Source organism: Nerophis lumbriciformis, linkage group LG21 (genome assembly GCF_033978685.3).
Source record: "Nerophis lumbriciformis linkage group LG21, RoL_Nlum_v2.1, whole genome shotgun sequence".
NCBI classification, from domain to species: Eukaryota; Metazoa; Chordata; class Actinopteri; order Syngnathiformes; family Syngnathidae; genus Nerophis; species Nerophis lumbriciformis.
Genome location: NC_084568.2, coordinates 9,168,250 through 9,192,500, shown reverse-complemented (window position 1 = coordinate 9,192,500; position 24,251 = coordinate 9,168,250). Strand labels below are relative to the sequence as shown.

At 34.9% G+C, this 24,251-nt stretch overlaps 1 protein-coding gene across 2 annotated transcripts in view; it reads right to left on the bottom strand.

The window, feature by feature from the left end:
• Window positions 1-24,251, bottom strand: part of LOC133621192 (mediator of RNA polymerase II transcription subunit 30) — a 71,040-nt gene that overhangs the window by 7,996 nt on the left and 38,793 nt on the right. The window contains exons 1-2 of one of the 2 annotated variants that reach the window (XM_061983148.2): window positions 6,419-6,512; window positions 2,798-3,046 (exon numbers count right to left, since the gene is read on the bottom strand). In XM_061983148.2, coding sequence (XP_061839132.1) covers window positions 2,798-3,034 — 237 coding nt within the window. In that variant the 5' untranslated portion in view covers window positions 3,035-3,046; window positions 6,419-6,512. Of the gene's footprint in view, window positions 1-2,797; window positions 3,047-6,418; window positions 6,513-24,251 lie in introns of those variants that run through there. The other variant, XM_061983147.2, reaches the window with a different exon arrangement.

Here is a 24,251-nt window from a genome sequence, read left to right as displayed (position 1 = left end):
AGGATGGCGGAAGCGGGGATCGAACCTGGAACCCTCAGGTTGATGGCACGGCCACTCTACCAACCGAGCTATACCGCCCCAATTTACATGGGTTTTGTAACAAAAATAAAGTTAACATATACTTGCATGAATTAACCAAAGGAAATACATTTTTAATCACATTACCATATTTTTCGGACTATAAGTCGCAGTTTTTTTCATAGTTTGGCCGGGGGTGCGACTTATACTCAGGAGCGACTTATGTGTGAAATTAACACATTACTGTGAAATATCAAATAAAATTATTTAGCTCATTCACGTAAGAGACTAGACGTATAAGATTTCATGGGATTTAGCGATTAGGAGTGACAGATTGTTTGGTAAACGTATAGCATGTTCTATATGTTATAGTTATTTGAATGACTCTTACCATAATATGTTACGTTAACATACCAGGCACCTTCTCAGTTATTTATGCCTCATATAACGTACAGTTATTCAGCCTGTTCACTATTCTTTATTTATTTTAAATTGCCTTTCAAATGTCTATTCTTGGTGTTGGCTTTTATCAAATACATTTCCCCAAAAAATGCGACTTATACTCCAGTGCGACTTATATATGTTTTTTCCCTTCTTTATCATGCATTTTCGGCCGGTGCGACTTATACTCCGGAGCGACTTATACTCCGAAAAACTACTCTAACCCACTATGAAAATTATATAACATATATACAATGTGGTTTTCGTCCTGGTCGTGGAACTGTGGACCAGCTCTATACTCTCGGCAGGGTCCTTGAGGGTGCATGGGAGTTTGCCCAACCAGTCTACATGTGTTTTGTGGACTTGGAGAAGGCATTCGACCGTGTCCCTCGGGAAGTCCTGTGGGGAGTGCTCAGAGAGTATGGGGTAACGGACTGTCTGATTGTGGCGGTCCGCTCCCTGTATGATCAGTGCCAGAGCTTGGTCCGCATTGCCAGCAGTAAGTCGGACACGTTTCCAGTGAGGGTTGGACTCCGCCAAGGCTGCCCTTTGTCACCGATTCTGTTCATAACTTTTATGGACAGAATTTCTAGGCGCAGTCAAGGCGTTGAGGGGATCTGGTTTGGTGGCTGCAGGATTAGGTCTCTGCTCTTTGCAGATGATGTGGTCCTGATGGCTTCATCTGGCCAGGATCTTCAGCTCTCACTGGATCGGTTCGCAGCAGAGTGTGAAGCGACTGGGATGAGAATCAGCACCTCCAAGTCCGAGTCCATGGTTCTCGCCCGGAAAAGGGTGGAGTGCCATCTCCGGGTTGGGGAGGAGATCTTGCCCCAAGTGGAGGAGTTCAAGTACCTCGGAGTCTTGTTCACGAGTGAGGGAAGAGTGGATCGTGAGATCGACAGGCGCATCGGTGCGGCATCTTCAGTAATGCGGACGCTGTATCGATCCGTTGTGGTGAAGAAGGAGCTGAGCCGGAAGGCAAAGCTCTCAATTTACCGGTCGATCTACGTTCCCATCCTCACCTATGGTCATGAGCTTTGGGTTATGACCGAAAGGACAAGATCACGGGTACAAGCGGCCGAAATGAGTTTCCTCCGCCGGGTGGCGGGGCTCTTTCTTAGAGATAAGGTGAGAAGCTCTGCCATCCGGGAGGAGCTCGAAGTAAAGCCGCTGCTCCTCCACATCGAGAGGACCCAGATGAGGTGGTTCGGGCATCTGGTCAGGATGCCACCCGAACGCCTCCCTAGGGAGGTGTTTAGGGCACGTCCGACCGGTAGGAGGCCGCGGGGAAGACCCAGGACACGTTGGGAAGGCTATGTCTCCCGGCTGGCCTGGGAACGCCTCGGGGTTCCACAGGAAGAGCTGGACGAAGTGGCTGGGGAGAGGGAAGTCTGGGCTTCCCTGCTTAGGTTGCTGCCCCCGCGACCCGACCTCGGATAAGCGGAAGAAGATGGATGGATGGATGGACAATGTGGTTCTCTCCGCAACTACATCCAGCATTCACAACCGTAAAGTAGGACAGAATATACATACGCTTTGAGGACTCTGAGTTTGGTGACCAATTTTTAAATAACTTTTTCACCTTTCCAATTACCGTATTTTTCGGAGTATAAGTCGCACCTGCCGAAAATGCATAATAAAAAAGGAAAAAAACATATACAAGTCGCACTGGAGCCCGGCCAAACTATGAAAAAAACTGCGACTTATAGTCCGAAAAATACGGTATACTAACACACTACGTTCAGGAAGTAACATCCTCCGTCACTTCCATCGTCGCAGCTTTTGTGGCGTAAAGTTGTGTTGTGGCGTTTGTATTTGTTGTGGCTTTTGCGATCGTGTTGTAGTTGAAAGTGGTTGCGTGGTGATTTATATTGTCTTGTTGCGACCTTTATCGGCCACCGTACCTATCCGTTAATCTTGTGTTGGCGACTGATGGCGATGACGCAGACTTGAGTAACGTTTAAAATCCTTATCATTAAAATGGTCGAACTTCTTTAAGCCAATGTTTTCCTTTTTCTAGCATCGATAAAAATGATCCGTTTCCTTTTAAAACAATGCAAGATCGATACCTGTCTTCCGGAAGGCAAACTTGCCGAGCACAGATCAATGTAGCTGTATCTAAAGAATATTATGTAAATCAATATCGATTAAAGGGAGGAGCTGGACGAAGTGGCTGGGGAGAGGGAAGTCTGGGCTTCCCTGCTTAGGCTGCTGCCCCCGCGACCCGACCTCGGATAAGCGGAAGAAGATGGATGGATGGATGGAATATCGATTAAACGTTACACTCGTAGATGGTGTGTGTAGGAATGTCTGAGGGGGAAAAAAAGTTTTCTCTTACTTGCGTGGCTCGTGTGATTTGAAAGATCTCCATGGTGCGAGTGACAATGTCCTGGACGGTCTCCTGTCCGATCCGACAGAGAAACACAGGGGAGATCTCTCTCAGGGCACCCTGGGGTGCCATTGGCTGTTGACCTGCGACCGAGGCGCCAGTGGGGGGCATGTGTGACTGCTGCTGCTGCTGCTGCTGCGGGGGCATCCCTGCCATGCCTGGCTTCTGTGGTAACGATGCCGCCATCACTACAGGAAGCTGAACACAAGTTCATTCAACTTTAACATCTCTCGCTACTGCTCGCTAGTGTTACCATATCGGAGTTATTGTGTAGAAATATGGGGAAATAACTACAAAAAAAGATCAGTTAGAATAATACATGATGTTGGATATAGAGAACATACAAACCCTTTATTTATTGAATCAAAAATACTGAAATTCCACGACATAGTGAATTTGCAAACAGCTAAAATTATACACAAAGCAAACTATGATCTGCTACCCAAGAATATACAACAATTCTTCAAGAAATATAATTTTAGAGAAACATGTAATTTAAAACATTTGTAAGCATTTACAACACTTAAGACCTTGCATATCAGCATGTGGAATTACATTATGGAATGGATTACGCAAAGAAATTAAACAATGTACTAATATGATCCACTTCAAGAAACTCTTCAAACTTAAAGTGTTTACAAAGTACAAAGAATAAGAACTAGAGATGGCCGATAATATCGGCCTACCGATATTATCGGCCGATAAATGCTTTAAAATGTAATTTCGGAAATTATCGTTATCGTTTTTTTTTTATTATCGGTATCATTTTTTAATTTTTTTATTAAATCAACATAAAAAAGACAAGATACACTTACAATTAGTGCACCAACCAAAAAACCTCCCTCGCCCACTCATTCACACAAAAGGGTTGTTTCCTTCTGTTATTAATATTCTGGTTCCTACATTATATATCAATATATATCAATACAGTCTGCAAGGGATACAGTCCGTAAGCACACATGATTGTGCGTGCTGCTGGTCCACTAATAGTACTAACCTTTAACAGTTAATTTTACTCATTTTCATTAATTACTAGTTTCTTTGTAACTGTTTTTATATTGTTTTACTTTCTTTTTTATTCAAGAAAATGTTTTTACTTTATTTATCTTATTTTATTTTATTAATTTAAAAAAAAAAAGACCTTATCTTCACCATACCTGGTTGTCCAAATTAAGCATAATAATGTGTTAATTCCACGACTGTATACATCGGTATCGGTAATTAAAGAGTTGGACAATATCGGAATATCGGCAAAAACCCATTATCGGACATCCCTAATAAGAACCATGACAAACGTTCTGAATTTATCTCATCCATCCATTCATTTTCAAGATAATCTTACTCATCTCATCATATGAAACATAACTTACCTCACCCAGTATTATTTATTTATTTTTATTGTTATTACTTATGGAGTATATTGTGAATAAATTGAGAACGGGAAGTGAACAAAAGTTTTAGCAACTGCTATGTAAAGGAAAAGGGGTGGGATTAAATAAGCTATGCTTCTTCCTACTCCTTTTCGAACATGTTGAATAGAGAAACTGTTAATGGTGATGTATCGTGTTGTATGCATGCATGTGTGATGTATCATGTTGTATGCATGCATGTGATGCGTCATGTTGTATTTATGCATGCATGTGTGATGCGTCATGTTGTATGCATTCATGTGTGATGTATCATGTTCAGAGGTGGGTAGTAACGCGCTACATTTACTCCGTTACATCTACTTGAGTAACTTTTGGGATAAATTGTACTTCTAAGAGTAGTTTTAATGCAACATACTTTTACTTTTACTTAAGTATATTTATAGAGAAGGAACGCTACTTTTACTCCGCTACTTTTATCTACATTCAGCTCGCTACTCGCTACTAATTTTTATCGATCTGTTAATGCACGCTTTGTTTGTTTTGGTCTGTCAGACAGACCTTCAAAGTGCCTGCCTTACTGGTGACGTTTCACTCCGTTCCACCAATAAAATGCAGTCACTAGTGACGTTTGCATCCGTTCCACCAATCAGATGCAGTCACTGGTGACGTTTGACCAATCAAACAGAGCCAGGCGGTCACATGACCTGACTTAAACAAGTTGAAAAACTTATTGGGGTGTTACCATTTAGTGGTCAATTGTACGGAATATGTACTGTACTGTGCAATCTACTAATACAAGTTTCAATCAATCAATCAAAAGTGTGAAGGAAAAAAGACACTTTTTTATTTCAAACGTCACAAGCCTAAAGACTGACTGCACAGTTCCTGTCTTCACAATAAAAGTGCCGCTCCATCGCGCCTGCGCTTTCAAAATAAGAGTCTCCGAAAGCCAGCGCAAACAAGCTAGCAAGCTACGGAATTTGCCGCCAATGTATTTCTTGTAAAGTGTGTGAAAACGAATATGGAAGCTGGACAAATAAGATACCAAAAACCAACCACTTTCATGTGGTATTAGACAGAAAGGAGGAACTTTTTTTCTCCTGCATTTGAAAACGTGGACGTTAAGCACTGCTGTCTGATTACAATCAATGCAAGTCATCAGAATCAGGTAATACACCAACTTATATTCTTGTCAACATGAAAGAAAGGAATCTATATGTGTTAAACATGCATGTATATTCATTAAAACACCTTTAACATGTAAACAAAAACGGCAAAATAAAGAAATATATATCAATGTATGTGTATATATGTACATACATATATATATATATATATATATATATATATATATGATATGTGTGTGTATGTTACTCATCAGTTACTCAGTACTTGAGTAGTTTTTTCACAACATACTTTTTACTTTTACTCAAGTAAATATTTGGGTGACTACTCATTACTTTTACTTGAGTAATAAATCTCTAAAGTAACAGTACTCTTACTTGAGTACAATTTCTGGCTACTCTACCCACCTCTGATCATGTTGTATGCATGCATGTGTGATGTATCATGTTGTATGCATGCATGTGTGATGTGTCATGTTGTATGCATGCATGTGTGATGTATCATGTTGTATGCATGCATGTGTGATGTATCATGTTGTATGCATGCATGTGTGATGTGTCATGTTGTATGCATGCATGTGTGATGTATCATGTTGTATGCATGCATGTGTGATGTATCATGTTGTATGCATGCATGCATGTGTGATGCATCATGTTGTATGCATGCATGCATGCATGCATGTGTGATGTATCATGTTTTATGCATGCATGCTCCAAATAAACTCAAACTCATCTCAACTCCAGTCCATTTTCTACCGCTTGTCCCAAAACGCACTTTCACTACACAGTTGCTCGACTTCAACGGGCGAAAAAGAAGCGTTAGACGGTGATCTGCTTCGACCAGAAAGCCAATAAAAGCCTAAAAATAATGCAATTCATTGAAAAATAAAATAAAGAGTACCACGTTGTGTTGTAGTGTATATATGCAGACCAAGCTAACATGCTAGCTGCCCCTACTGAGAGGCATGTCGGCTTAATAGCTTAGCGACGAAAAGAGCGGACATGAATACCTGAGTTAGGACGACCTTTCGATAATAAAATAAGTCTAGGTATTTATGAATCCATGAGGCACTTACGTTGAACGTTTCTGTCTCATGAATAATTCCCCAAATTGTAGTCTTTTTTTATGAAAGCGCCTGTTTAATATTCTACTTCTGCTGCTATTTCAGGGCACTGCAGGTGCAGAAAATGTGCATTACTGCCACCCACAGGCCACATTCAGAACACCACCGGAAAAGGACTTTCTTTTTTTTAGTCGATGAAACAAAATAGCTACTTTAGCAATACTTTAGCAATAATTATCATGTACAATAGTATATTGACTTTGTATGGCTTTTGCAAATTTTACTAATTTTGTCTATATCACTATTATTTAAGTGCTTATCAGAGTCTACAGCTGTCAGCACTAAAATATGAGCCTGTTTTGATGCTAAATTATATGTTATGTTTTGATGTTGTATTTTATTTTTTATCATGTTGTATATAAATTGTGTGCTTTTTTTTTTCTTTTTATCTCTATTTACTTTTCTTTTTCTCTACTGCCCTTTTTTTTTTACATCATGGCCAGGGGACTACAAATTAAAACTAGCCTTCTGGCTAATTCTGGCCTTTTTAGCTCGGTTGGTAGAGCGGCCGTGCCAGCAACTTGAGGGTTCCAGGTTCGATCCCCGCTTCCGCCGTCCTAGTCACTGCTGTTGTGTCCTTGGGCAAGACACCTTACCCACCTGCTCCCAGTGCCACCCACACTGGTTTAAATGTATCTTAGATGTTGGGTTTCACTATGTAAAAGCGCTTTGAGTCACTAGAGAAAAGCGCTATATAAATATAATTCACTTCACTTCACAGGGGACTACAGATGAAAACTAGCCTTCTGGGCTAAGTCTGGCCTTTTTAACCATGTGAAGTCATGTGTTTTATGAAATTGCATTGTCCCCTTTGAAATAAACTAATCTAGTCTAATCTAATCTAAGTGGTATTTTGCTCTTGTTTGCTTGTGGTGGCTGCACCAACATGAATAATTTATACACCACCTTCATACCTACTTTGACAAACATTGTATTTCACATAATGTGTAAATACCAATATATTATTTGAATTTAAAATGTATTCATTTAATACATGACCTTATAATGTTACCTATCATACTAAAGTACCTGTTAAACTAAATAAAGAAAAGCACAATTTATGTTTTTGTTGATACTCTTCACACCTCATACTCTGATACCTAATATAATTTAAGTCAGAGTATATTTGGAGTATATCCATCCATTTTCTACCGCTTGTCCCTATCGAGGTTGCGGGGGTGCTGGTATATACAGTATGTGCCTAAAAACAGCTATACAGCCAATAAAATGCCCCCTAAGTTGATCCAAATAGGGATATTTACTGTATAATAGTCAACATTAAATTCCAGTAAAGTAAATGGCTTATTATTGAATTTTTAAAAAACAATTTAAAAAATAGAGACCTAATATAATGCAATAATTGTATATGTAGTATATTAATGCTTAAAACCAGCTATACAGCCAATTAAATGTCCCCTTAATTGATCCAAATAAGGATACATACTGTATAATAATCAACATTAAAATTCCAGACAACTAAATAACTTATAATTTAAGTTTTAAAAACTAATCAAAAAAAGCTACCTATTATAATGCAATTTAGAGTGTATGCATAGACAAATAATGCATAAAAACAGCTACACAGCCAATAAAATGTTCCATAAATTGATCCAAATAATGATATATACTGTATAATAATCAACATTAAATTCCAGAAAACTAAATTACGGTACTTATTATCTAAGTTTTGAAAACTAATTAAAAAAGATACCTAATATAATGCAATTTAGAGTTTATGCAAAGAAAAATTATGCATAAAAATAGTTACACAGCCAATAAAATGTTCCCTAAATTGATAAAAAATAAGGTTGTATACTTTATGATAACTAATATTAAATTCCACAGTAAACTAAATTACTTATTATTTAAGTTTTAAAAACGAATTAAATAAAAGCTACCTGATATAATGCAATTTAGAGTGTATGAGTAGTATTTTAATGCATAACAACAATAAAATGTCCCCTAAATTGATCCAAATAAGGATATATAATGTACAATAATCATAATTAAATTCCAGTAAACTAATATTTCAGTTTTAAAAACTAATTTAAAACAAGATAATTTAGTTAAATACGATGAAGATTAAAAAAAAGTATTATTTAGGTCTAACTATTTGTAAATATGGCATTATTTTTTGACATTGTGAAAAAAAGGGATATGGATGATTAATATTTTAGGTGTGGTGTTTATTTTTTCAAGTGTATGAGTGATTAATTGGGAAATTACAATAATTAAAGCCAAAGCCAGCATTTGAGGACACATGGTATTAACAATAAATGTCATTTGACAAAATCAGCATGCAGTTTTAGTGCTGCCAGCAGTTTACTAGAGACATTTATTGCTGAATGTCTGAAAAAGTGACTTATTACATTAATGGATTATATGCATGAACCAAAGTAGCCTAGCAACAAGCCTTTATCTTTTAGTTAGTATTTTCACACAAAGCCATTCCAACAATTCCATCTGTGTTTGTTTTGGGTGGAAAAATAAGAACATACGCATAAAAGAATTCTTCTCCTATCAAACATGTCAATGGCACTGTTTGCTAAAAGATTTCTGTTGTCAAATTCCTTCTTCGGGTGATCGAGTCAACCATCATTTCTCTCTGTTTGCTTCATTTTCCTGAATAGTGAGTGTTTTCCATACTGAGATGAAAATGGTTTGTTTTTTTAACAGCGTAAAATAAAACTGCTCCAAAAAATAAGGGTGCAGATGCGCTTAAATAATTTATATCATAAAAACTTTTTTTTTTTTTTTTTAAATAAGATTTTTAAGAGATCTTCGAAATGTCAATGTACAACATCACCCTTTAATTTCAAACAAGTAAATGAAAATAGCAAAAATTAAACCAGTTTATAAGACTGGGGACAGACACCAGTTTACAAACCATAGACCGGTTTTCTTATTTCCACAATGTCCTAAAATCATTGAAAATTATAATTTTTTTATATAATTATTTACTCTATGCAAACACACGTCTACAGCTCTAAATATGTATTGCGGGGTACCCCAGGGATCAATCCTGGGACCACAATTGTTCAATGTTTTAAGTTACAAAGAACTTCAAGTTAGTATTTGCAGACGATATGACTGATTGTTCTGGAGAAATCACACATAATAATAGAAGAAATGTATCAATTAAAGAGATGTTTTGACAAATAAAGACTAGTCCTGAATGACATTGACATGATAATATGAAATGCAAATCTCATATAACAATATAGAAAATAAAGTGGCAAAAAATACTTTAATAATGAGCAAAGCAAAATATGTTCTCAAACAAAAATCACTCTACATTCTCTACTCCTCTCTAGTATTACCATAACTGAGTTATTGTGCAGAAATATTGGGAAATAACCACAAAAGTACGCTTCTTTCACTAACCGTATTACAAAAAAGTTCAGTTAGGGCAGGGGTCGGCAACCCAAAACGTTGAAAGAGCCATATTGGACCAAAAATACAAAAAACAAACCTGTCTGGAGCCGCAAAAAAAAGAAAAGTCGTATATAAGTCTTATAATGAAGGCAACACATGACGTAAGTGTCTATATTAGCTATAATAGCCTACTATCAAAATGACTATGTGTCGCAGGATGAAGCAAATCTTCGTTGACAGAAATGTTGAAATTTAATATTTATTCAACAGATTTTTACAACATTAGAAACTATTATTACATACAGATAATGTGTCATGAGACATGCAAAACTAAATTATATACAAATAGGATAAAAGTAAAGGATATTAAATGAGCTCAAATATACCTACAAATGAGGCATAATGATGCAATATGTACATACACCTAGCCTAAATAGCATGTTAGCATTGATTAGCTTGCAGTCATGCACTGACCAAATATGCCTGATTAGCACTCCCCAACAAGTCGACAAAGCGCACCTTTGTGCATTCACGCACAGCATAAAACGTTTGGTGGACAAAATGAGACATAGAAGGAGTGGAAGATTTTACATGTACACAAACTGTTGCATCACAGTCTACACTATGGTGAGTTCAAGAACCGCCAAAATTAGTAGGACAAAACGATGTTCACCAAATAGTGTCATCAGTGAAGCATACACACACACATATTAAACAGTGGGCTTTCTAACAATTGGGAAGGTTTGTGTCATGTTTGTCCTCAAACAAAAAACATACTAAAACAAAGAAAATATTCTTTCCACATCTTTGTCCATTGTCAATCCTTTTTTAAAAATGCTCCAGGGAGGGCGGCACTAAAGAGTCGCATGCGGCTGGAAAGCCGCGGGTTGCTGACCCCCGGCCTGAACCCTTTCGGTCTGTAAAATTGTCCATTTATGAATTTGTGGATGTAAAACAGTTTTTTTATTTTGTTGGCCACTGACCGAAGAAATAATAAACTAAGCTATCCATCCATCCATCTTCTTCCGCTTATCCGAGGTTGGGTCGCGGGGGCAGCAGCCTAAGCAGGGAAGCCCAGACTTCCCTCTCCCCAGCTCTTCCCGAGGGATCCCGAGGCGTTCCCAGGCCAGCCGGGAGACATAGTCTTCCCAACGTGTCCTGGGTCTTCCCCGTGGCCTCTTACCGGTCGGACGTGCCCTAAACACCTCCCTAGACTAGTATAAATCAAATTAGCAAATAGTTCCGGTTTGGTGTTATTGGTTAATGTTCTGTTCAGTATCACTTCCTGTTCCTGCGCTCTTGTTTTTTTAAAGTACTTCCTGTTCCGTCTGTGTTTTGCAGCACCTTTTACTGTCTGGTCCTTACCCTGCCAGCACACCTTTTTAAAAAATGCTACAGGGAGCCACTAGGGCGGCACTAAAGAGCCGCATGCGGCTGGAGCGCCACGGGTATGTGACCCCCTCGTTAGGGTAATACATGTTAATTATAGAGAAAATTCATTCATTAAATCAAAAATATTGAGAGTCTATAATTTGTTGCATTTGCAAACAGCTTGAATTATGCACAAAACAGACTTATAACCTGCTGCCGCCAAAATGTAAAACTTAGACAAACTGTGTTGATCCACAAGGGAAATTGTTATACACAGTAGCTCAGTCACAAATGATGGAAAGGGTAAGGATGGAAAGGATAATGCACACAAGGGCACAAAAAGAGGGCGAAAACAAAAGGTATAAAGTAGACTAAAAATGTACCATAGTAGCAATATAAAATATAACATATATGTATTATTTACGTATTATACATACAATATATAATATACACTGATATATTATATTATTATAGTATATAATATATACAATATATAAAACATTTTTCTTTTTTTTCTTTCTTTTTTTTATAGAAAGAAAGTCAAAGGAGCTAAATAAAAATGTATTTATTATATAACATTTTTATATAAGAATTATTAGTATTTTTTTTTATTAAAAAAAAAAATTATATAAAAATGTTATATAATATAACAATATAATATAAAATAATAATATATCAGTAAAACAGTTCTCCTCAACAAAAGAAAAGAAATATAACCTTTCCTGGAACAAAAGTTGCTCTGTTAGTGCAGCTTGGTTTGCTGGCACAGTGTCAAGAGCATGGATGAGATACCAGGATACAGAGCTTCACAAAATGACCTCCACAAAAGTGCGTGTTTCTATTCAAACGGTCATAAACAAACCTCACGAGGGTGGCGCGAGGGCCTGAATTGGGCCTGTGCTCACCACCCAAGGAGTGGCAGAATCTGGAGTGGTCGTGCCTGCAACATCCTTTAAACAAACAAGACCCCCGAATAATTCATCACATTATTAGTTCCTGGTAAAACACATTGTTAGAATACTTGTTTGTAAGTTATCACAAAAAACTTTGTGTTGAAATGAGTTCCAGGCAAAAGGACAGGGGCTGTCTTTGAGGCCTACCAAGAGTAAGGCTCGTAAAACCCCACTGTGTAAGGGGGAGAGCCACAGGAAGGGGTTCTCTCATGTATGGTAATCAACAGAAGGATGTTGTTCTGGCCCAAGGACTTCAGAGCGGAGAGATGGCAGGATCTGCCCAATTTTCAGACGAACTCTTTTTGAAGTATTTTACGAACTCTTTTTGAACTATTTTATGGAACTCTTTTTGAACTATTTTACGACCCCTTCTTTTGAACTATTCTGTAACCAAAGGCAACGCTGTTTACGACCCACATCCCTCTGAAAGTGGAAGCGGTGGTCAGGTGGGAGGAGAAAGTCAAATAAAGAAGGAGGAGTGCAATCTTGTGGCAGAGCGTGCTGGAGATACTGTAAAAGGGTACAGTGTGCTTGTCTCCTCAATTGAGTCCAAATTGAATTCTGTCTCTGTTTAATTCTTTGCCTCTTGTCTTGTTAAATAGATGTCATCAGTGTTTGAACCTGACACACATGATGATAAAATGAAGGTTTTGTTTTTAACATGTAAGATATTACTGAATAAAGAGTGATTGCACAGTGACAAAAGATCATGTGAAGCCATTCTCATTTCCATACCAGGCACAGTTCTCTTATCTCCTCTCACTTTCCAGAATACACCGCAGATCTTTTTTTTTTTTGTTCATGTTTTATCCCGGACAACTATCTCTTATCGGCATCTGCGTGACCGGTATAAAAGGACCGGCTGAAAGTAAGGGACTCGCATTCGGCAGGAAAGGAAACCGTAAAAAGACGACTATGGAGAAAGCAACAAGGTTTGTCCTCGCTGTGTTCCTCATCGTCATGACAACGAGCTGCACTCAGGTAGGCGCACTTGGGATGTCAGGTAGACCGCGATTTTACATATATTTGTGAAGGCAGCAAGCAAACAAAAAAGGGTCATGTTAGATTCAGCTGGTGTTTATTCCTCACTCCTGACACTGGCAAGAATTAAAATATTTGTGTTTTTTATTTATATAAAAATATTAGGTCTGTCAAAGTCAATGCAATAATAACAAGTTAGCAAAATGTATGTATTTATTTTCATTTTACTACTTTTTAACACCATTCCTAAAGGCTTTTTGAGGTTGTTTTTGAACGTGCTGTTGCTTATTTGGGCTTGCTTTCCTGTCTCCACAAAGCCTGTGGGTGTTTTTTCTATGACTGCACCATTATTTCTTGTATCAATTAATCTATTCCAAGGGTGTCCAAAGTGTGGCCTAGGGACCATTTGAGGCCCGCAGCTAAGGTTTTTTTTTTCTGTCGAAATAAAATCAAACAAAAAACAACAAATAAAATGTGAGAAAAATAATCAAAATATTATTAATAATTAATACACCTTGTCATCTATAACACAAAGCAGACTCAATGTTTTGTTTGTAAATTAATGTCAGTTTTTAGCTTGTTTTTTTTTACAAAATAAAATATCAAAATGGCCCTCGCATGCTTTGACTTTTTCCACCTTTTGTGGAAAAAGTTTGGACACCCCTGATCTACTTGAATTATTTAACTTACCTGCATATTTTTTTTTCATTTACCTGTTTTTTTAGTCTAGTTGTAGAACACATTTTAGTGTTTATATAGCGCCCTTTTCTGGTTATCACGCCCCTAAACATACTCACGCAAATGATGCATGTGCAACTGCGCCGGTGTTCCACCGTGACGAGACAGAAGGAGAATTAGTGGGAATTTTTTAAATAAAATATATAGTTTAAAATATGTAGGTTATAATGGGAGAAAGTGAGAGAACTAAAGAACTGGATTTAGACCCCCGGGAGTCTTGCGTCTGTGTAAGTGCGCGTATGTCTCTGTGTGTGTCCATTTTGTGTTGAACTGTTGAAAACAGCATCATGTTTGATAAACAAACATTTGTATATTAAAGATTAAAAGAAGTGTATCTGCTATTAATCAGTATTAATTATGAGTCACCTGTGTACAAAATGTGATTAATCAGCATTAAACATTGTAATTGTTTGACATCCCTAAAAAATAATTATGTATACATATATATGTATATATATATTACATATAATAAATATATATATATATACACTATATATGTATATATGCATATATGTATATATGTGTATGTATGTGTACATATATATACACATTCATACAAGCGGTAGAAAATGTATGTATGTATATATATATATATATATATATATATATATATATATATATATATATATATATATATATATATATATATATATATATATACATACAAGCATACCTGTGAAGTGAAAACCATTTCAGGTGACTACCTCTTGAAGCTCATTGAGAGAATGCCAAGAGTGTGCAAAGCAGTAATCAGAGCAAATGATGGCTATTTTGAAGAAACTAGAATATAACACATTTTTTTCAGTTATTTCACCTTTGTTTGTTAAGTACATAACTCCACATGTGTTCATTCATAGTTTTGATGCCTTCAGTGACAATCTACAATGTAAATAGTCAAGAAAATAAAGAAAATGCATTGAATGAGAAGGTGTGTCCAAACTTTTGGCCTGTACTTTATATATATATATATATATATATATATATATATATATATATATATATATATATATATATATATATATGTATATACACATTCATATGCATGTATGTATATACACATATACATATATATATATATATACATATACATGTATATATATATATATTCAAGTCAGCATCTCTAGCAAGTCTTCATGTTTGTCACCTACCAATCCCAATCAATGTATTTTAAGCAAAAACTTCACTGACATACAATATAAACACATGCAAGTTTACATAGCACATAGAGTATGTGTGTGTGTGTGTGTGTGTGTGTGTGTGTGTGTGTTCTTGCATTTCTACCCTTCTTGAGACATCAACAAGGAAAAGTACCTTCCATATGAGGAGGTGTGAACAAGTTAGGACATAAATCATGATCCCAATACGAAAAACCATTGCATCTAATAGAGAATGTCTCATTTGGTGGTGAAATCTATCAAAATGAGGGTGGTCCCAAAAAGGAGGGATTCTTCAAATTGACTGCGTGTCGGTTTTAAAAGTGCTCCCCCTCTGGTCAACATATGAAATAACAAGTGTGTAAAAAATTTGAAGTGCTCCCCCTCTGGCCAATGTATGTAATAACAAGTGTGTGTAAGAAATTGAAATGCGCCCCCTTTGGCCAAAATGAATTTAAAAAAATAAATAAATATGTATATAGAGAAATACTGTAATAACTTGAAGTAAATAACAAACAAAAAATTCACCAACAAAAAAAACCCTAAAATATTACCTTTAGTATATAGTATATATGCATTATTAACGTTGTAAATACAAATCTTTATATGTCTAGAAAGGGTGGTCCTTAATGAGGTAGGCATTTTTCGGAGGTCTCAAGAAGATAAGAAATACAAGAATGTGTGTGTATATGTGTGTGTGTGTGTGTGTGTGTGTGTGTGTGTGTGTGTGTGTGTGTGTGTGTGTGTGTGTGTGTGTGTGTGTGTGTGTGTGTGTGTGTGTAAAGCCTTTACCGATCATGCACAGCAACATGCAAAGCGTGGTTAATGTGTTCATGCCTAATGTATTCACCTGGAACAAGCAAGCAGGTGTTTGACCTTTGAATGATACACCATTTCACCATGAATGAATGATTTGCCTGTGCAGCAAACAGCGATCCACTATTCTGCAGCCTCGCTTTATCTGACATCTTAATGGGGCCTGGAAATGTCACATGATAAGTAAGATGGAGAAACAAAGTGTGCTTGTGAGACCCGTACAGGAGCTGTGTTCAAGACAAAGTTAACAATGCTCAGTAAGGACGAGCTGTTCATCTAATAGTACTCTGATTACTGTACTGGGCTTTGCAGTGGTGTAGAACTATACAGAGGGTTGTTTCCATCTAATATTAGTAAACATAACACTAAGTAAGGGGCAGAGGTGGGTAGAGTAGCCAGAAATTGTACTCAAGTAAGAGTACTGTTACTTTAGAGATTTATTACTCAAGTAAAAGTAAGGAGTAGTCACCCAAATATTTACTTGAGTAAAAGTAAAAAGTATGTTGTGAAAAAACTACTCAAGTACTGAGTAACTGATGAGTAACATATACACACACATATATATATATATATATATATATATATATATATATATATATATATATAAAAATCTCCTGACGATTGAGGGTACCCCCCTCATGAAACAGGCCTGTAGAGATGAAATAGTCTTGTGATTTTTTTCCCCCACACATACATATATATATATATATATATATATATATGTGTGTATATATATATATATGTGTGTGTGTGTATATATATATATATATATATATATATATATATATATATATATACACACACACATATATATATATATATATACACACACATATATATATATATATATATATATATATATATATATATATATATATATATATATATATATATATATATATATATATATATATATATATGTATGTGTGGGGAAAAAAATCACAAGACTGTTTCATCTCTACAGGCCTGTTTCATGAGGGGGGGTACCCTCAATCATCAGGAGATTTTTTTTTATTTTTTATATATATATATATGTATATACATACATTGATATATACAGTATATCATTTATATTTATTTATTTTGCCGTTTTTGTTTACATGTTAAAGGTGTTTTAATGAATATACATGCATGTTTAACACATATAGATTCCTTTCTTTCATGAAAACAAGAATATAAGTTGGTGTATTACCTGATTCTGATGACTTGCATTGATTGGAATCAGACAGGAGTGATGATAAAGTCCACGTTTTCAAATGGAGGAGAAAAAAAGTTCCTCCTTTCTATCTAATACCACATGAAAGTGGTTGGTTTTTGGCTTCTTATTTGTCCAGGTTCCATATTCGTTTTTATACACTTTACAAGAAATACATTGGCGGCAAACTCCGTCGCTTGCTAGCTTGTTTGCGCTGGCTTTCGGAGACTCTTATTTTGAAAGCGCAGGCGCGATGGAGCGGCACTTTTATTGTGAAGACAGGAACTGTGCAGTCAGTCTTTAGGCTTTTGACGGGATGTACGGTTGAAATTAAAAAAGGGTCTTTTTTCCTTCACACTTTTGATTGATTGATTGAGTGAAACTTTTATTAGTAGATTGCACAGTACAGTACATATTCCGTACGATTGACCACTAAATGGTAACACCCGAATACGTTTTTCAACTTGTTTAGGTCAGGTCATGTGACCCCTGGCTCTGTTTGATTGGTCCAACGTCACCAGTGACTGCATCTGATTGGTGGAACGTAGTGAACGTCACCAGTGACTGTATTTGTTGAAACGCAGGCACTATGAAGGTCTGTCTGACAGACCAAAACAAACAAAGCGTGCATTAACAGATCGATAAAAATTAGTAGCGAGTAGCGAGCTGAATGTAGATAAAAGTAGCGGAGTAAAAGTAGCGTTTCTTCTCTATAAATATACTCAAGTAAAAGTAAAAGTATGTTGCATTAAAACTACTCTTAGAAGTACAATTTATCCCAAAAGTTACTCAAGTAGATGTAACGGAGTAAATGTAGCGCGGTACTAACCACCTTTGGTAAGGGGTGGCAGGAAGGAAGTCATCCAGAAACTACTTCTTCCATCACAGTCACACAATAGCGACTGAAATAACCAATTCTGCACACTGTTATTCTATTCATTCTATTCAAATGGACTGAAACGTGACTCTTTTGCAGGGTCAAATGGTCACGGCATGCACTTCCTGCACAAGTGGATCAGGCACGAGTCAGGTCACCCAACATCATGATGCTTCCAGCACAAATCCAGTGATCACATCCAGGACCTCATCCACTGGTGCAAACGACAACAGTGGTGATGCATCGACCTCGGGGTCTCCCAATCCCCCATCGTCCACCTCGGTGTACACCCCCACCGCGTCAGGTCGACCCGCGGTATCTCCCGGGAACACTCCGAGCCCTGGGGAGACGCCGTCTACTTCTAAGCCGTCCCCGAGTGGGACTAACTCTCCTGGAGCCACAACCTTAAAAGCGGGGACATGTTGTTTGTTTTGGTCCTGCGGTCCAATGCTGCTGTCTGTCATTTTAGCTCTCATCTGGAATGCATAAACCACCTTAACTGCTAGAGAAGGCATTCATATGGCCCCATTCCTGGGTGGATCTCGCGTAAGGGGAAGAGGGGTCGGTTAATCATTTTGTAATGCTGAAAATGATATAAAGCGCCATTCTATATAGCAACTGACACTGTGGGATTTTCACAAAAAAACACTACTGCCATCTGGCGGCCTAAGTGGATAGTGCACCCCCCCCCCCCCCCCCCCGATTCGTCACGTTTCATGTGTCAGGTAAACCGTGACGAATGGGGCCATATGAATCCCTTTCCTACTGTATGATCTTATTGTGAAAAAATATTATTTATTAAGTAGAAGGTTATTTTCCGATTCAAATATGGTGGCGAATAACCTGATAATTTTCGCATTATTGTCGTTGAAAAAACAATGTTGATTTAATGAAACTGATTCCAGTCCATATAATATTTATGTACATGTTAACATCCTGATCATCACCAAGTGTTTATGAGTGTGGTAATTTTGACACAGGTGTTGTTTTAAATATTGGAGTTTCACGCAATTTCACAATAAAACGTTGTGTTTTGTGTTTGTATTGGCCTCATTGTTGGATCGTGTACTGAAGTACTAGATTAGTTGTTTGTTTTAATTAGTTCTATCAAAAGATCCAGTTTTAAAATCAGATTAATTACATGTTTGAATTTCGACTAATCACGATTAATCGAAGTAAAGTACTTGCTTGCGTAATTTATATATAATATTTGGACAGAAATGCACATTTTATCATCAAAATTTCATACGGGAACCAACTTTAAATGTTTTAGTTGAATGTCATTTATTTATTTAAAACTGTGTTTTTTCCCAATGACCCTAATTATAGAGGTTAATTTGTGTCTTTATTATGAAAGCTTTTTTTTTTTTTTGCACTTAATTAATGTAACACAATTGTTTTTTAAATTATGCTGATAATTTCATTTAAAAAAAAAAAATCCATTAGCAAAACGTGTGTTTAAAAAATCAGTGTTTTAAAATTCAGTGTATTAGACTTTATAGTGTATACAAATTATGTGTTTTAAAATTCAGTGTATAAAATGTAATTTTTTTCAAATCAGTGTTTTAGAATTCAGTGTAATAAGAATTTAGTGTATAAAAATTCACTGTTTTAAAAATTTGTATCTTAGAATTTAGTGTGTAAAATTCAGTGTTTTAAAATTCACTGTATAGGAACTTAGTGTGTAAAAATTCAGTGTATGAAAATTACTTTTTTAAATCAGTGTTTTAGAAATCAGTGTATAAGAATTTCGTGTATAAAAATTCAGTGTTTTAAAATTCAATGTGTAAGAATTTAGTGTGTACAATTCAGTGTTTTCAAATTAAGTATATACGAATTTAGTGCGTGCAATTCAGTGATTTAGAATTCAGTGTATAAGAATTTAAAGTGTAAAACTTCAGTGTTTTAAAATTCAGTGTATAGGAATGTAGTGTGTAAAAATGTTGTGTTTTAGAATTCAGGGTATAAACTTTAATTTTTTCAAATCAGTGTTTTAAAATTTAGTGTATAAGAATTTAGTGTGTAAAAATTCAGTGTTTTAAAAATTCAGTGTATAAAATAAATTGTTTTTTTTTAATAAATCAGTGCTTTAAAATTCAGTGTGTAAGAATTTAGTGTGTAAAAATTCAGTATTTAAAAAATTCAGTGCATACAAATATTTTTTTAAATATCTTACATATATATTTTTTTTAGAATAAATCAGTGATTTTAAGAATAAATCTGTGTTTTTTTTATAGAATAAATCAGTGTTTTAAAATTCAGTGTATAGGAATTTAATGTATAAAAATTCATCCATACATACATTTTCTACTGCTTGTCCCTTTCGGGGTGCTGGAGCCTATCCCAGCTGCACTCAGTGTTTTAAAATTCAGTGTATAAGAATTCCGTTTTTGAAAAAAAATCAGTGTTTTAAAATTCACTGTATAGGAACCTAGTGTGTAAAAATTCAGTGTTTTAAAATTCAGTGTGTAAGAATTTAGTGTGTACAATTCAGTGTTTTCAAATTAAGTATATACCAATTTAGTGCGACAATTCAGTGATTTAGAATTCAGTGTATAAGAATTTAAAGTGTAAAACTTCAGTGTTTTAAAATTCAGTGTATAGGAATGTAATGTGTAAAAATTTTGTGTTTTAAAATTCAGGGTATACAATTTAATTTTTTCAAATCAGTGTTTTAAAATTCAGTGTGTAAGAATTTAGTGTGTAAAAATTCAGTGTATAAAATAAATTGTTTTTTAATAAATCAGTGCTTTAAAATTCAGTGTGTAAGAATTTAGTGTGTAAAAATTCAGTATTTAAAAATTCAGTGCATACAATTTCTTTTTTAATATTTTATATATATATTTCTTTAGAATAAATCAGTGTTTTTAAGAATAAATCAGTGGGGTTTTTTTTAGAATAAATCAGTGTTTTTTTTAATAATAAATCAGTGTTTTAAAATTCAGTGTATAGGAATTGAATGTATAAAAATTCATCCATCCATACATTTTCTACTGCTTGTCCATTTCGGGGTCGCGGGGGGTGCTGGAGCCTATCCCAGCGGCACTCAGTGTTTTAAAATTCAGTGTATAAGAATTCCGTTTTTGAAAAAAAATCAGTGTTTTAAAATTCACTGTATAGGAACTTAGTGTGTAAAAATTCAGTGTTTTAAAAATTCAGTGTATAAAAATAAATTTTTTAAAATCAGTGTTTTAGAATTCAGAGTATAAGAATTTGGTGTATAAATATTCAGTGTTTTAAAATTCAGTGTGTAAGAATTTAGTGTGTACAATTCAGTGTTTTCAAATTAAGTATATACGAATTTAGTGCGTACAATTCAGTGATTTAGAATTCAGTGTATAAGAATTTAAAGTGTAAAACTTCAGTGTTTTAAAATTCAGTGTATAGGAATGTAGTGTGTAAAAATTTTGTGTTTTAAAATTCAGGGTATGAAATTTATTTTTTTCAAATCAGTGTTTTAAAATTCAGTGTATAAGAATTTAGTGTGTAAAAATTCAGTGTATAAAATAAATTGTTTTTTAATAAATCAGTGCTTTAAAATTCAGTGTGTAAGAATTTAGTGTGTAAAAATTCAGTATTTAAAAATTCAGTGCATACAAATATTTTTTTTAATATTTTATATATATATATTTTTTAGAATAAATCAGTGTTTTTAAGAATAAATCAGTGTTTTTTTTTTTTTTAGAATAAATCAGTATTTTTTAGAATAAATCAGTGTTTTAAAATTCAGTGTATAGGAATTTAATGTATAAAAATTCATCCATCCATACATTTTCTACTGCTTGTCCCTTTCAGGGTGGCGGGGGGTGCTGGAGCCTATCCCAGCTGCACTCAGTGTTTTAAAATTCAGTGTATAAGAATTCCGTTTTTGAAAAAAAATCAGTGTTTTAAAATTCACTGTATAGGAACTTAGTGTGTAAAAATTCAGTATTTTAAAAATTCTGTGTATAAAAATTACTTTTTTTAAATCAGTGTTTTAGAATTCAGTGTGTAAGAATTTAGTGTGTACAATTCAGTGTTTTCAAATTAAGTATATACAAATTTAGTGCGTACAATTCAGTGATTTAGAATTCAGTGTATAAGAATTTAAAGTGTAAAACTTCAGTGTATAGGAATGTAATGTGTAAAAATGTTGTGTTTTAAAATTCAGGGTATAAAATTAAATTTTTTCAAATCAGTGTTTTAAAATTCAGTGTATAAGAATTTAGTGTGTAAAAATTCAGTGTTTTAAAAATTCAGTGTATAAAATAAATTGTTTTTTAATAAATCAGTGCTTTAAAATTCAGTGTGTAAGAATTTAGTGTGTAAAAATTCAGTATTTAAAAAATTCAGTGCATACAAATATTTTTTTAAATATCTTATATATATATATTTTTAGAATAAATCAGTGTTTTTTAGAATAAATCAGTGTTTTTTTTAATAATAAATCAGTGTTTTAAAATTCAGTGTATAGGAATTTAATGTATAAAAATTCATCCATACATACATTTTCTACTGCTTGTCCCTTTCGGGGTCGCGGGGGGTGCTGGAGCCTATCCCAGCTGCACTCAGTGTTTTAAAATTCCGTGTATAAGAATTCCGTTTTTGAAAAAAAATCAGTGTTTTAAAATTCACTGTATAGGAACTTAGTGTGTAAAAATTCAGTGTTTTAAAATTCAGTGTGTAAGAATTTAGTGTGTACAATTCAGTGTTTTCAAATTAAGTATATACGAATTTAGTGCGTACAATTCAGTGATTTAGAATTCAGTGTATAAGAATTTAAAGTGTAAAACTTCAGTGTTTTAAAATTCAGTGTATAGGAATGTAGTGTGTAAAAATTTTGTGTTTTAAAATTCAGGGTATGAAATTTATTTTTTTCAAATCAGTGTTTTAAAATTCAGTGTATAAAAATTTAGTGTGTAAAAATTCAGTGTATAAAATAAATTGTTTTTTAATAAATCAGTGCTTTAAAATTCAGTGTGTAAGAATTTAGTGTGTAAAAATTCAGTATTTAAAAAATTCAGTGCATACAAATATTTTTTTTAAATATTTTATATATATATATATATATATATATATATATATATATATATATATATATATATATATATATATATATATATATATATATATTAGAATAAATCAGTGTTTTTAAGAATAAATCAGTGGTTTTTTTTAGAATAAATCAGTGTTTTTTTTAATAATAAATCAGTGTTTTAAAATTCAGTGTATAGGAATTTAATGTATAAAAATTCATCCATCCATACATTTTCTACTGCTTGTCCCTTTCGGGGTCGCGGGGGGTGCTGGAGCCTATCCCAGCTGCACTCAGTGTTTTAAAATTCAGTGTATAAGAATTCGATTTTGAAAAAAAATCAGTGTTTTAAAAATTCAGTCTAAAAAAAATTGCGATGAAAAAATCTGTGCTGAAAAAAAATGTGCTGCTTGAAAAACGCAAGACCCACTTCGGGTATATTTGGACTGAAGTTATGGATCCAGTCTCAGAACCAACCATTGAGGTGTCAAGTTTGTAAAAAAAATTTCAGCTCCCAAATTTTAAACGCAAAAACTTAAGTTACATTAATTCAGTGCCCAAAAAGCTTTCGTAATAAAGACACAAATGAACCTCCACATTAGATTTAACACATCAACATAACAAAAAATAACATCTTTTTTAGGGATGTTCCGATCAAGGTTTTCTGATTTCGAGACTGAGGTAATTATTTCTCACTTTGTGGCACTGAATAATATTTTTTTTATTTAAGTTTTTTTTGCATCCACCTGCATTAGCCATAGAGTTTTGCATTTGCGGTCCATGACTCAGATGGTGCTGAGTTCCTGTTTGGAAACTGGTCTCAGGTGCACAACCGAAAGGACACCTTGGAAAAAGGTAGCAGGGAGCATTTTTGGAGCACCACCATATTTTCACCCTGCAGTTGATCTTAGAAAGCTATGGACGGCCCGCGGAAAACAAGAGTAAAGTTTGCGAGGGTGAAACAAGACGCCTGTCGTCTTTTCAAGAGGAAATCTTCTTTCAGCGTGAAGTATCTCATCCCAGCTTTCTTGTCACTGGCACTCCTGGAACTGGTCTTTGTTCAGGTAAAACGTCTGATGGGGAAAGGAAAGAGGCTTGGTATTTAGTATAGTATTATGTATACCGTGTTTTTCGGACCATAGGGCGCCCCTGATTATAAGGTGCACTGCCGATGAGCGGGTTTAATCTGGTGTATTTTCATACAAATGGCGCATTGGAGTATAAGGTGCATTAAAGGGGTCATATTATCATTTATTTTCTAGCGTCTTCTCCCCGTCATCTTTGTTGTAGCGGTGTAGCGTGCAAGGACGG